The 16,345-nt window shown below is 36.9% G+C and overlaps 1 protein-coding gene across 1 annotated transcript in view; it reads right to left on the reverse strand.

Moving 5' to 3' along the window:
- The window catches only part of HPSE2 (heparanase 2 (inactive)), a 666,499-nt gene that overhangs the window by 588,123 nt on the left and 62,031 nt on the right, over window positions 1-16,345 (reverse strand). Inside the window, exon 3 of the mRNA XM_070470009.1 lies at window positions 12,232-12,393. Coding sequence (XP_070326110.1) covers window positions 12,232-12,393 — 162 coding nt within the window. The remainder of the gene's footprint in view (window positions 1-12,231; window positions 12,394-16,345) is intronic.

Raw genomic sequence — 16,345 nt, forward strand, 5'->3', positions numbered from 1 at the left:
TTTAGAACCCTAACAGAGAAAAGAGCTGCTCTGGGGAAGAAGTGTGGCAAGTGGACAAGTGTGTTCATGTGCTCTTGCCCTTATAATCTCTACAATAAACTCTCTACTTCCTCCAAAATCTATACCCTTATACACACACACAACACTCACAAAACAAATTGCACAGAAAACTTTACTTCTGACAATAATCATAAAACTCAAGGACTTACTTCTTTTGGAATCTATTTAGTTCCTCTCACATTGCATTGTGACAGTTCCTTAGACATAAGCTTATTTATGGAAGAGTCCCAAAAGGACAATCTCTTTATTAATAATAATACAATAATAAAAATAATAACAACAAAAATAACTAACATTCATTGAGCATATGGCTCTGTATTAAGCACTCATACCATTAAATTAATCCAGTCCTCACAAACTATGTAAGATATGATTTTCTCTATTTTACAAATGGGAACGAAATTAAGTAATTTACTCAAGTTCACACTAGTGCAAGATCAAATCTTAGGTCTGTTTAACTGTAAGGTTCCTATTCATATCTAGTTTCCTATACTGTTGTGAGGAACAAAGGACTTCACAGGTTTCTGGTCCCTAAATTTTTTTATTTCATACCAGTAAAATATTTTTATCATAAATAATCCATATGTAACATAAAATTACATATATGTGATACATACATATACTACTTATGAACCAATTGTAGTAATATTTTAGTTATGTTATAAAACATAGATCAAAATAGAAATTTCAAATTCATCAGCAAAGTTTTTTAATTGTGTTTTTTTTACAATGATTCAAACACCTTTTTGCTCCTATTCTTAAGATAGTATTAATAATAATTTCTGGGCATTATATAAACTTTCAATAACACATACTGTTTAAAATAACATACAAATTTGATTTTCAAATAGTCTTCTTGATAATTCAGGCATTTTTTTTAGACAGCATATTGCCAGATCATGTTTACTGCATTCTGTGGCTGACAAAGTTTTTACTAAAAGGTGAACTCTCAGTCTTTCAATTTTCTCATTGTTCCTTTGTGCTGGCATTATTATTATTAACAGAATTATATTTAATTATGTTTCTTTTCAAAAGTCCCTTTAAGTCCACTTTGCTGTGCACACTGAACTGCAATATGTTTAAATGTGCTTAAACTAACAGATGATGGAACATTGTCAGTTCCTCTCAAATAGGAAAATTCTCGCCCTATTCTCAGAATTTAAAAATGTATAAAATTAATAATTTTCTGACAAGTTAACTGTATAGTAATCAGAAAATCTTGACTCGATGGATTTCTTCGTACATATCCTGGAGTGCCCGTACATCCTTTGCCACACCTACCTGGGACCTTAGAGATCACTGACCTAAATACACTAAAACCCACTGTTGGATTCAACCAGACTTGCAGAAGGCTATCCACACTTAATTCACTGTCCCAAAAAGTTGCTTTTATTTATTATGCTTTGATGTGATGCCATCAACCTAAATGAAGGAACCTATGAGAAACTGCTTCTCATAGTAAGAAAACAGGAGAGCTAATGTATAAATAAATTCAAAGGACTCTTTCCAACGTCATCTTTTACAGAATATGGGTGAAAAGCAGGAAGTAATCATCATCTCCTCAAGTCTCCTAACACAAAGACTCCTGAAAACAAGGAAGTTCACTCTGATTCATAAAGACAAAGATTCCACCAACTTGGAAAAGAAATCAATCAATGCTCCCAAGTTTAATTCTGAGAGAAGCAGAATGTGACCACTTTAAAAATATATATATTCTTTAGTGATTCTCTGTACTATTGCCAGTACAATGGTTGTATATGTACAAAATGAACAGTTTTTGCAATTATATCCTTTTCTCCTATGTTATCTTTTTTTTCTGATCACACTTACTGAAATGTAATTTATGTCTGTTGAACCTGTTGAATATAGTAGTAAGAACTGAGTTCAAAAAGATCTTCACCATAAGACCAGAAACTATAAAACTCCTAGAGGAGAACATAGGCAAAACACTCTCTGACATAAATCACAGCAGGATCCTCTATGACCCACATCCCAGAATATTTGAAATAAAAGCAAAAATAAACGAATGGGACCTAATGAAACTTAAAAGGCTTTTGCACATAGAGGAAACTATAAGCAAGGTGAAAAGACGCCTTCAGAATGGGAGAAAATAATAGCAAATGAAGCAACAGACAAAGGGTTAATCTCAAAAATATACAAGCAACTCCTGCAGCTCAATTCCAGAAAACTAAATGACCCAATCAAAAAATGGGCCAAAGAACTAAACAGACATTTCTCCAAAAAAGACATGCAGATGGCTAACAAACACATGAAAAGATGCTCAACATCACTCATTATCAGAGAAATGCAAATCAAAACCACAATGAGGTACCACTACACGCCAGTCAGGATGGCTGCTATCCAAAAGTCTACAAGCAATAAATGCTGGAGAGGGCGTGGAGAAAATGGCCCTCTTACACTGTTGGTGGGAGTGCAAACTAATACAGCCACTAGGAAGAACAGAGGAGATTCCTTAAAAAACTGGAAATAGAACTGCTATATGACCCAGTAATCCCACTCCTGGGCATACACACCAAGGAAACCAGATCTGAAAGAGACACGTGTACCCCAATGTTCATCACAGCACTGTTTATAATAGCCAGGACATGGAAGCAACCTAGATGCCCATCAGCAGATGAATGGATAAGGAAGCTATGATACATATACACTATGGAATATTACTCAGCCGTTAAAAAGAATTCATTTGAATCAGTTCTAATGAGATGGATGAAACTGGAGCCCATTATACAGAGTGAAGTAAGCCAGAAAGATAAAGACCACTACAGTATACTAATGCATATATATGGAATTTAGAAAGATGGTAATGATAACCCTATATGCAAAACAGAAAAAGAGACACAGATGTACAGAACAGACTTTTGGACTCTGTGGGAGAAGGCGAGGGTGGGATGTTCTGAGAAAATAGCATTGAAACAAGTATACTATCAAGGGTGAAACAGATCACCAGCCCAGGTTGGATGCATGAGACAAGTGCTCAGGGCTGGTGCACTGGGAAGACCCAGAGGGATGGGATGGGGAGGGAGGTGGGAGAGGGGATCGGGATGGGGAATACATGTAAATCCATGGCTGATTCATGTCAATGTACAGCAAAAACCACTACAATACTGTAAAGTAATTAGCCTCCAACTAATAAAAATAAATGAAAAAAGAACAAAAACAAAAAGGTCTTCACTTAGGTAATAGTTCATATAAGGACTTACAAGCAATACAGTATGTATATTTGTACTTAAGACCAAAAAGAGTTGGAGTAAAGGGGAACTTCTAATCATGTGCAACATAACTTCATGACTATGCACTTATGTATGGCCATGGACTTTTATGCAGACATTTCACTGTTTTGATAATAGCACTGGGCTCATTTTAATATGTAAAATACCATCTAATTGATGTTCTGCTCATCCTCAGAGCTGCATTTTCGGGTATTCAGGGATAATTCTAATACCAACTAATATTCATCTAGCTAGTATCATGCTTTCAAAGGACTCAAAATGCTTGATCAAAACATTCTGAACAAAGCTTCCCACATGTGACACATTTTCAGGCTTTCATTTTCCAGGGGACATAGTGACTCATGCTTTATTTTACTAATTATTATACACATCCTAGACAACTAACAGTCTAAGGTTCAGAGTGGTAGGAGATTTATCATGAAACATCATAAATTAACAGCAGTTCAAAGCTGTTTCTGATTGGTTTTATCTTACCATACTGTGTCAATTGAGGTCTTAGAGCAGAGAGATTTCAGTACCACAAAAGCAACTAAGTTACCCAAGAGTAATATGTGCATTGAAAACATTGTAAGATTAAGCACAATAATAAAATCTAACATTTAGTGAATATTTACTGTGTTTCAGGCACTATGCTAAGGAATTATGTACAAAACCTCATTTAATCTTCAAACAAGTCTCTAGAGTATGTAAGATACAATCACTTGAGGAAATTAAAGCTAAACAGAGAATAAAAAACTTCCCAAGGTAAGGGAGCTGTTAAGTAGCTGTTCCAGAATCAAACTCAGGCTATCTGATTTCAAAACTCACATGCTGAATCAATACATGAGGTAGAATTAAAAGCTGCCTAACCATTTACACATTTCTATACCAAGGGACCACTATGATTCCTTCACTTATAAAAAGGTGAGACAAATCTCTTACTATGAAGTAACTGCACACTCATTATCTTATTATTCAAATACAAGAACAGAACACTATTCCTCTAGTTCCGACACACTCCAAGACAAAGATTCCCAAAAATAGCACCAAGAAAAAAGCAAAGTACATAACTCAGGCAGGTTATGCCTCCCAGGTACTAGATGTACAACATCCCCAATATCATTACAGAGCAGAACGAAACATCATTATTACACCTAGTTCTAGAGTAGGAACACGAAGGGCAGGATAGAGACAATCCTCAAACTGTTAGCCTGTCAGGATAAACACAGAGGAAGGGAGAGAGAAAAAAAATAAAACAAAATGAAAAAACAACTAAACTATACTTAGTGAAAGTGAAAGAAAGCATTAGTCACTTAGTCATATATATGACAAAGATAAATTTTAAAAGTCCAACAATACATTTTTTGGTAATATGCATAACAAAAGATTAATAACCCTAATATAAAAAAGCACATTATTCAATAATAAATTGATAAACAACTCAATTAAAAACATAGGCTAAAGAAATGTACAATTCACAGAAGAAATAAAAATGGCAACCAATGTAAAAAGATTATTAACCTCACTAGTTAACCAATGAAATGTAATTTAACACAATGCAAGATCAATCACTATTACAGTAACACAGATAAAAGATTGGAAAATAATCAGTATGAGCAAAGACAAGATGAGTTATCTCAGACACTGCATAAACCAGCATGACCTTTCTGAAAGTCAACATACTAAATGCATCAAAAATTTAAATGTGCATTCCTTTGACATAGCACTCATACTCACAGGCATTGCACAAAGATATATATGCAATGTTGTTCATCACAACATTATTTATAATCATTAAAAATTAGAGACGCCCCGAGAACATTAACATTCTAGGAATCAGCGAACTAAAATGAACTGGAATGGGTGAATTTAACTCAGATGACCATTGTATCTACTACTGTGGGCAGAAATCCCTTAGAAGAAATGGAGTAGCCATCATGGTCAACAAAAGAGTCCGAAATGCAGTACTTGGATGCAGTCTCAAAAACGACAGAATGATCTCTGTTCATTTCCAAGGCAAACCATTCAGTATCACAGTAATCCAAGCCTATGCCCCAACTAGTAACGCGGAAGAGCTGAAGTTGAACGGTTCTATGAAGACCTACAAGACCTTTTAGAACTAACACCCAAAAAAGAAGTCCTTTTCATTATAGGGGACTGGAATGCAAAAGTAGGATATCAAGAAACACCTGGAGTAACAGGCAAATTTGGCCTTGGAATACGGAATGAAGCAAGGCAAAGGCTAACAGAGTTCTGCCAAGAGAACACACTGGTCATAGCAAACACCCTTTTCCAACAACACAAGAGAAGACTCTACACATGGACATCACCAGATGGTCAACACCAAAATCAGATTGATTATATTCTCTGAAGCCATAGATGGAGAAGCTCTATACAGTCAGCAGAAACAAGACCGGGAGCTGACTGTGGCTCAGATTGTGAACTCCTTATTGCCAAATTCAGACTTAAATTGAAGAAAGTAGGGAAAACCACTAGACCATTCAGGTATGACCTAAATCAAATCCCTTACGATTATACAGTGGAAGTGAGAAATAGATTTAAAGGGCTAGATCTGATAGACAGAGTGCCTGATGAACTATGGCCGGAGGTTCGTGACATTGTACAGGAGACAGGGATCAAGACCATCCCCATGGAAAAGAAATGCAAAAAAGCAAAATGGCTGTCTGAGGAGGCCTTACAAATAGCTGTGAAAAGAAGAGAAGGGGAAAGCAAAGGAGAAAAGGAAAGATATTCCCATCTGAATGCAGAGTTCCAAAGAATAAAAGGAGAGATAAGAAAGCCTTCCTCAGTGATCAGTGCAAAGAAATAGAGGAAAACAACAGAATGGGAAAGCCTAGAGATCTCTTGAAGAAAATTAGAGGTACCAAGGGAACATTTCATGCAAAGATGGGCTCAATAAAGGACAGAAATAGTATGGACCTAACAGAAGCAGAAGATATTAAAAAGAGGTGGCAAGAATACACAGAAAAACTATACAAAAAAGATCTTCACAACCCAAATGATCATGATGGTATGATCACTCACCTAGAATCAGACATCCTGGAATGTGAAGTCAAGTGGGCCTTAGAAAGCATCACTACGAACAAATCTAGTGGAGGTGATGGAATTCCAGTTGAGCTATTTCACATCCTGAAAGACTATCCTGTGAAAGTGCTGCACTCAATGTGCCAGCAAATTTGGAAAACTCAGCAGTGGCCACAGGATTGGAAAAGGTCAGTTTTCATTCCAATCCCAAAGAAAGGCAATGCCAAAGAATGCTCAGACTACTGCGCAATTTCACTCATCTCACATGCTAATAAACTAATACTCAAAATTCACCAAGCCAGGCTTCAGCAATTCATGAACCGTGAACTTCCAGATGTTCAAGCTGGTTTTAGAAAAGGCAGAGGAACCAGAGATCAAATTGCCAACATTCGCTGGATCATCGAAAAAGCAAGAGAGTTCCAGAAAAACATCTATTTCTGCTTTATTGACTATGCCAAAGACTTTGACTGTGTGGCTCACAATAAACTGTGGAAAATTCTGAAAGAGGTGGGCATACCAGACCACCTGACCTGCCTCTTGAGAAACCTGTATGCAGGTCAGGAAGCAACAGTTAGAACTGGACATGGAACAACAGACTGATTCCAAATAGGAAAAGGAGTACGTTAAGGCTGTATATTGTCACCCTGCTTATTTAACTTATATGCAGAGTACACCATGAGAAACGCTGGGCTGGAGGAAGCACAAGTTGGAATCAAGATTGCAGGGAGAAATATCAATAACCTCAGATATGCAGATGACACCACCCTTATGGCAGAAAGTGAAAAGGAACTAAAAAGCCTCTTGATGGAAGTCAAAGAGGAGAGTGAAAAAGTTGGCTTAAAGTGCAACATTCAGAAAACTAAGATCATGGCATCTGGTCCCATCACTTCATGGCAAATAGATGGGGAAACAGTGGAACAGTTTCAGACTTTACTTTTTTGGCTCCAAAATCACTGCAGATAGTGATTGCAGCCATGAAATTAAAAGACGCTTACTCCTTGGGAGGAAAGTTATGACCAAACTAGATAGCATATTAAAAAAGCAGAGACACTACTTTGCCAACAAAGGTCTGTCTACTCAAAGCTATGGTTTCTCCAGTGATCATGTATGGATGTGAGAGCTGGACTGTGAAGAAAGGTGAGTGCCAAAGAATTGATGTTTTTGAACTGTGGTGTTGGAGACGGCTCTTGGAAGTCCCTTGGACTGGAAGGAGATCCAACCACTCCATCCTAAAGGAGATCAGTCCTAGGCGTTCATTGGAAGGACTGATGTTGAAGCTGTAACTCCAATACTTTGGCCACCTCACGCGAAGAGTTGACTTATTGGAAAAGACCCTGATGCTGGGAGGGACTGAGGGCAGGAGGAGAAGAGGATGACAGAGGATGAGATGGCTGGATGGCATCACTGACTCGATGGACATGAGTTTGGGTAAACTCCGGGAGTTGGTGATGCACAGGGAGACCTGGCGTGCTGCGATTCATGGAGTCGCAAAGAGTCGGACACGACTGAGTGACTGAACAGAACTGATGCCTAGCAATAGAAGATCAATTAAACAACTTTGAAATATTCATGCTTGTATGTGTGCTCAGCCTCTTCAGTCATGTCCTACTCTTTGAGATTCTATGGACTGTAGCCTGCCAAGTTTCTCTATCCATGGGATTCTCCAGGCAAGAATACTGAAGTGCGTTGCTCTGTCCTCCTCCAAGGGCTCTTCCACCAGGGACTGAACCCACATTTCACATCTCCTGCACTGGCAAGTAGGTTCTTTACCACTGGCACCACCCAGGAAGCCCTCAATCCTATACTATATAATGCAAATAATTAAACAGATCTGGATTCTATATTTTGAAAACTGAGAGAACAATTTTCATTCCACTTATTTGAGCCCTTTGCTCAGCTGAAGTTAGAAAGATTGACCATAACAGGGAAGTATGAGCTTCTTTTGCTCAATTCATTTCTAACAGTAATACAGTAAAGCTAACCATAGGAATTCCAGTCTACTTTGAAATCTAATAACTGAAAGAAGAAGTACAAAACCTAAAGTACCAGACAACAACATGACAAGAGTCCTCAAAAAAGAATTTTGGAAAGCATCTTGATGAATGCCATCCATTTATAAGGCTATATATTTCAGGCCACCTGGAAATGAGAGTTGACTAGATGACTTTACAACATAAATTTTTCAAAAGTTGACTTAATTTCAGGATCATTCACTATGTTGTATTCACCATGAAGAATGCAGCACAATATGCATATTTGCACAAATATGATATTCCTTGCCTTCTGGGAGTTCATGTTCTAAACAAAAATCCTAGAAAGTATATTGCCCCTTAAGGCTGGCTTTTAACTTTTTATTTTCTCTTTTCATTTGATTATAGTACAGGCATCTGCCACAAAAGTTCAATTTATACCTAAAAGAGAGGGGCTCACCAAGGGAAGGGAGACAAATAATATATGTGAACCTATTCAAACCTAACAGACATCCAAATCAACCCTTAAGAAGTAGTCTTTGAATGAATTTATTCATTGTGTTTACAGTAGAACATTTTCAACAACTGAAAATTATCACATTAAGAATCATGAAAGCACAAAGATACAGAAGTTATGATTTCTACTCTTTCTTAAAGTCACCTACCAAACTTTCACTTTCATTTATCACTCCTTGAGTAACATGCACAATGATATTTAATGCTCTCAGATTCAACAAGTTACAGGATAATACAGGACAAGATTACACGCATGTGTTGGAGAGTTAGCGTGAAAGATTACAGCATATTTAGAACAGTTCTATCACTGAAATTCTCCTGGAATTCCTCCATCACCTTCATACAACCTTAGAGTTTACTTCAAAAACCCTCTAGACTAGGTAAGGCTAACATTATTTCCAATACCATGTAAATCATTCACAGGAAGATATTAAAACGTGTTTAGTATCAGGCAAGGAGAAGGCAGTGGCACCCCACTCCAGTACTCTTGCCTGGAAAATCCATGGACGGAGGAGACTGGTAGGCTGCAGTCCATGGGGTCGCTAAGAGTCAGACGTGATTGAACAACTTAACTTGCACTTTTCACTTTCATGCATTGGAGAAGGAAGTGGCAACTCACTCCAGTGTTCTTGCCTGGAGAATCCCAAGGACCAGGGAGCCTGGTGGACTGCCGTCTATGGGGTCGCACAGAGTCAAACACAACTGAAGCGACTTAACAGCAGCAGTATCAGGCAAAAATACAATCCATTTTTTAAAAAATATAATGAGGACTACTTGTTTCTATTGACTGAGTTGTCACTAGGACCATAAGGTTGTTTAGAAGATCCTCAGAGCTAGAATATCATTTGCTGTCATCTGAGGGATGGCTGTTTAAGAGAGATCATGAGCTAGAATGCAGAATATGAAGGCATACGTCTCATCTCAATGCTGACAGTATGATCAACTAAGATGGAATACCTAAGAATGAGGGCTTATTTGTGAGGTAGGGGCAACAGCCATCATTTTTAGTACGCTTTTAAGCAGCTGTCATTTCCATCACTTTATTAATTTCTTACTATACTGACATTTGAATCACTTTATTAATTTTTTCCTCTACTGTTATCTTAGTTGTCCAATTTAAAAATAAAGACTATACCAATAACTGACCACTAGCAGGAAACAATTATGATACACTGCTACCCATATACATGAAATTCTATAAATAGTTGGGGAGAGAGGTTGAGTGATCCATTTCTGAGATTTTGGAGGCCCAGTTTCCTCATCCTGTTCCCACAAATTTTATCAGAGATATTTCAAACATTATGCCACAGTTATACAAAATAAGTGAAACATCACCAAGCAGAAATCCTAGGGTAGGTATTCTGAACATGTTGGTAAAGAAAGTCACTTCATTTGAGAGGTCTCTGCCCCTTCAACCTCACCCTCCTTACCAATATACATTCATCACCGAAAAGGGAAATATTTACAAAAGTTAGTTTAGTTATGTTTAAATATTATGTTTAGCTGTCTGGAGACCATGTTCTCAAAATTTATACAAGAAATCAAGGATTAAACTTCATAACAATTAGAAAACCACACTGTGTAAAATCAAAGAGTTAGTTAAAAGATATTAAAATAGTTTTACCACTGGTGCTAAAACGAAATGACTCCATCTCTTCCCAACACCTGGAACCAAAACCTTTCGAACTTTCATGTAAACAAACCAGGGCACACCAAATGCTCTGTCTGCAGCAAGGTACCACCTCTGCACAGGCATTTGGGTGAAAAATGTGGAAAATGCCTGAGGGCTCTTTGAAGCAGCTTGGGAGAAGTGAGAGCAGGAAAGAGGCTCTTCTCTAGGGTAAGTTTGTTTAGTAGAAAGTAAGCAAGTTGTCAGGGTAAAAGTTGACAATGTTGATTCCAACAGTTTGAACTGTGAATAAACATCCAAAGGGATTATGTTACTGAGAATTAGAAAAGATTCCATTGAACTCAATAGAGCATTTGTGTTTTCAAAGATAATATGCCTTCAAGCCATACTCTGGATGCACAGTTTAGGATTAGAATTACCCTAAGCTCTTTCTATGCCACATTAAAGAACATAGGATTTGACCTCTCTAATGTATGCTTAAAAATGTTCGAATAACTGAAGTTGAAAATACTATACACATGTACATTTGTACATCTGAGGTAGACTAAAGAAATTTGGAGAAAAATATGTTCTTTCCAAACATCTAAACTTAAACATAGTTTTACTAACCAATTTAGGATTTATTAGCCATAAATCACTTTAAAGTTTTCCCTCTTTAATGACCTATCCAAGAACAAAAAATAGGGCCTATACTTATGAAATCCATAATCCTCTTCTCTGCTCTCTAAAGTCACATTTAAATCTGGCTTTCATCTTATGTTGTTGGGTTTTTCACCAGTTACAAGATGGAAAGTTAGTAGAGACTTGTGCTTTTTCAAAAGCAAAACAACTTGGTTGCCATTCAGTAATTCCTGGTGAAATGCCGCAAGTTTGTAAAAAATTTTTAAATTTTCCTAACTTGGAGCTTACAAAAGTAAGTGTGAGATGTCCATTGCCCATCAGACATTGCATCTTTTTATTTTTAATACTCTAAACAAGAAAAAAACATACACTTTGATTTATTAAAGTTTATCTGAATCAATATGCAGATCTGCCTTGCGTACCCTTAGGAAAATGGAGGTAACTCAGACTGCTGTTCTCAGTTCATCAGAAGTCCTTCATGATTCTCACACTAGAGTGTGCTATTAGAATTTTTTCCAAAGTTTGACAAAGGTATGCAATTCACATGCTCTTTACTAGCAAAGTTTGCAGCAACCCCGCAAAAAGTTGTTTCTCCTTTAAACTTTCACACATATTCACTTCCCTCCTAGAACCAAGGATGTAAGTGAATATGGCTCAGTCTCATAGCCTCTTTGCTCTTAAAAAGAAAATCAAATTCCCTAGATAGTTTCAAACTCTTCCCAAAATAGAACATTCTCAGCTCTGCCTGTGGATCATTATCTCTTTTACATTTCATCTTTATATTCACTGGGTTCACAGAAAGGACATACACAGAAAGAGGAAAATAGCTGCTTCTTAGACACCAAATTTAGTAATTCTCTCAAATCTATTGGCACACATCTAAAAAGTCATATTTTTACAAGGCTTCATTAGGTTTTCATTGGTCCTTCTTTTGAGAACACACATGCCAAACCACCCATAATCTCAAGTCAAAATACATCTGCAAAATATAATAAGTATTTTATATGAACACTCATCATGATTTTTAAAAGGATATGTGGAAAGAGACAGACACATCATCTGAATCCCACTTTAGTGTCTCCCAAGCATCAAGCTGCTAACCAGTGGAGACCATCAATCTACAGTGCTCTAAGATTCCAGCCGACCCCAATACCCTTACCTGTTAATATAAGATTACTGTAAGTGTTAGAGAATTGCTCCTTTAGAAGAACCAGATGCATCTGAGCTGCCTTCTCCCGTTGGAGCTCCAGCATAACATCAGGGTGCTGGGCAATCTTGCAGCCTTTCTGTTTATCCAAGGCAACATCACTTCGAACAATGTCTAAAAAAAAAAAAAAGAAGGAAGGCAGGCAGCAAAAACAAACAAGCAAACAAAAAAACAGAAACTACACAAAGTCCTATTTCACTCAATATGACAGAATTTGTAAACTACTACATTTTCACCAAAATGAAAAGATTCAGAAATAGTAAACCTGAAGCGTCTCCCACTTCACAATGCATCCTAAAAATTTCTCTAGTCATCTCCAAAATCTTTGGAGATATCTATTTCTTAGTTTTCTCTGACCTTACTTAAGATTCTCACTCCTTGGTTCCCCTTCTCAGCTCACCTCCAGGAATTATTTACCTCCTGGGGCATTTTTTTTTTAATGAAGAATGACTTCATTATTTGAAACTAGGGCCTTTTTCTGTACATCTTTTACCATGGGGAAAAGTAATAAAATCCTGTCTGAATACCAGTGACTATGAACGTCATTGTCATGCAGCAATCTGAAAGGCAACTCTAGAAACCTTCAAGTTTTACATAACAAACTGAAGGATTTTAGGGAGAAAAACGCTAAAAATTAAAAAAAAAAAAAAAAAACTGTTGACACCTATGGCTTTGGAAAAGAAAAACTAATGCTCATGTCAATAGTACCAATAGGAAAGATTTGGCTCTTTAAGCGGTATCATTGACACCTAAGAGAAAACAAGGCAGGAGACATGAATGGTGGGCCATCATTCTGTGCAAAAGATTTTCAAACATATCAAAAGAGCCCTAAAAGAGAAGCTCAGATATAAAAACAAACCCATGACAATTGAGCATTAGGATGTATGGTTCACAAAGATTACCCAAATGTGAGAATAGCACTCACTCACTTTAGATAAAAACACAGAAGCTGGTTGGAAATAATGCAATATTTATACATAAACATATTTATATTAATTTCTACGATGTAGGCAATAAGATGAACTCATTTAACAATCAAGTAAGTAACTAATCTCGAAGGTATTCTGAGCCTTGAATACAAAATTAGAATAAAATCAAGAATACACTCTAGTTTACAAGATCATTAAACGAAGGTAAGAGGAATAATAAATACCATTTATTTAAATTACACTATAAAATTTTTAAAATACAGTGCATCATTAAATCCTTTGAACCACTGATGAAAGCAAACATTGTTGACTAGCCGACCTATATCCTAAACACAGTACATTCACCTTTGCCTTCCTCTACCATAGAGACTGAAGAGCCAAAATATACAATTCCCCAGCTTTCCTTGAAAGTCATGAGTAGCCATGTAACATGAATAGCCATGCCAATGCACTGCAGGCATATAACCCAAGGGGGTTCCCTGGCCAAATTAAAAGAGAGAACCTCACTAAGAAAAAACAGTTTTTTCCTTGAGCATTTTAGTCCTTTCTATTCTTTATGCCTGAAAATAACAAAAGGCCCAAAGTTATAATAGCCATTTTGTGGCAATGACTCAAAAAGCACAAGGGCAAAAGTCTTACATGCTAAAGATGGTGAATAAGAAGATGAGATGAGCTTATGCCCCTAAGATCATTACTGAGCTATCATATTTGTGCTCAAAAGCCTATCTTTTCTTTCTTGTCATGTAACATAAAGGCACTATTTGTATAAACCATTAGTGTGTGCTCAGTCGCTCAGTTGTGTGACCCTTTGTGACCCCATGGAACGTAGCCCTCCAGGTTCCTTTGTCCATGGGGATTCTCCAGGCAAGAATACTGGAGTGGGTTGTCATGCCCTTCTCCAGGGGATCTTCCCAAGCCAGGTTCCCTGCACTGCATGCAGATTCTTTACCATCTGAGCCACCAGGGAAGCCCAAACCATTAACAGTAAGCTATTTTTTGAAATCCTAATCTATTTTGTTGCGGTGCACAGGCTTCTTATTGCTTTTCATACAGTGACTTCTCTTGTTGTGACCACCTTACTTGCCTCCTGAGAAACCTGTATACAGCTCAAGAAACAACAGTTGAAACCAGATATGGAACAATGGAATGATTCAAAACTGGCAAAAGTATGTCAAGGCTGTATATTGTCACCCTGCTTATTTAACTTACATGCAGAGTATATCATGCAAAATGCCAGGCTGGATGAAGCACAAGCTGGAATCAAGATTGACGGGGAAAATATCAATAACCTCAGATGTGTATATGACACCACCCTTATGGCAGAAAGTGAAGAGGAACTAAAGAGCCTCTTGATGAAGGTGAAAGAGGAGAGTGAAAAGGCTGGCTTAAAACTCAACATTCAAAAAACTAAGATTATGGCATCCAGTCCCATCACTTCATCGCAAATAGATGGAGAAAAAATGGCAGATTTTATTTCTTGGGCTCTAAAATCACTGCAGATGGTACCTGCAGCCATAAAGTTAAAAGATGTTTTCTCCTTTGAAGAAAAGATATGACAAACTTAGATAGAATATTAAAAAGCAGAGACATCACTTTGCTGACCAAGATCTGTATAGTCAAAGCTATGGTTTTTCCAGTAGTCATGTAATGGATGTGAGAGTTGTACTGTAAAGAAAGCTGAGCACCGAAGAACTGATATTTCGAACTGTGGTGCTGTAAAAGACTCTTGAGCGTCCCTTGGACAACAAGGAGATCATACCAGTCAATCCTAAAGGAAGTCAGTCATGAATATTCATTGGAATAATCATTCACTGATGTTGAAGCTGACGTTCCAATATTGTGGCCACTTGATGTGAAGAGCTGACTCACTCCTAAAGACTCAGCTGGGAAAGACTGAAGATAAAAGGAGAAGCGGGCAGCAAGGGATGAGATGGTTGGATGGCATCACCAACTCAATGGACATGAGTTTGAGCAAACTCTGGGAGGTAGTGAAGGACAGGGAGGCCTGGCGTGCTGCAGTCCATGGGGGTCACAAACAGTCAGAGACAGCTTAGCAACTGAACAACAACAATCTGTTCTGTAATCCTAAATGATAATGAGTAACATTATTATCCCTAATTTATGTATGGAAAAACCGAGGTCCACAAAGCTTAAGTGACTTACTCAAGTTCACAAACCATGGTGAGTCCCAAATCCCAAAATTTTCAAAGCCAAATTCACTGATTGTTCCAGAAGTTACTCCTATATAGAAACTAATGAACTTAATAGTATAGTAATCAATAAAACTGAGGAATCAAAAAGAAAACCTTCTTATACTACGCAGTAGCATACTACAGCTGATCTATCCAGAAAACAAACATGGATGATACTTTCCAAAAAAACATTACAAAATTTGTACCAAAATACACTATAATGAAGAAAGAGGGGTTTCAATTATCCTGACATCTTCTGATAGGAATCTAATTCAAAGAACAGAATATCTACTAAACTATTTCCTATCTAACAAACGTTTTGTTCAGAAGGCAGAAGAAGCAATAACTGATATCAACGTCATTTAATCCAGAAACTTGAAATAAAATGAACAAATTACCTTAACATTAAAAATAGTAGGAAAATGATGGGCACAGCCTAACATACATCCTAAACTTTTAGAAAGTACATTTCAGCAATGTTTGTGGAAAACATAGATTTGCAATATAGACTTTTTTTTTGAGGTACAGTTGATTCATAATATTATATTAATCTCACATATACAAGTTCATGATTCAGTATTTTTATATTAATAGTTATTTAAAGTTATTATAAAACATTGGCTATATTCCCTGTGGTGTGCAATATATCCTTGTGGGTTATTTATTTTATACATGGTAATTTGTACTTCTTAATCCCTTGCCCCTATTTTGCCCCTCCTTTCTTCCCTCTACCTACTGGTAACCACTAATTTGTTCTCTATATCTGTCTTTTCTGTTTTGCTATATTCATTCTTTTGTTTCATTTTTTAGATTATCCCATATGTAAGTGATAACATACAGTATTTATCTTTCTCAGATTTATTTCACCAAGCATAATACCCTCCAAGTCCATCCACATTATTGCAAATGGCAAGATTTCATCTTATGGCTGAATAATATTCCACT

Source organism: Odocoileus virginianus, chromosome 7 (genome assembly GCF_023699985.2).
Source record: "Odocoileus virginianus isolate 20LAN1187 ecotype Illinois chromosome 7, Ovbor_1.2, whole genome shotgun sequence".
NCBI lineage: Eukaryota > Metazoa > Chordata > Mammalia > Artiodactyla > Cervidae > Odocoileus > Odocoileus virginianus.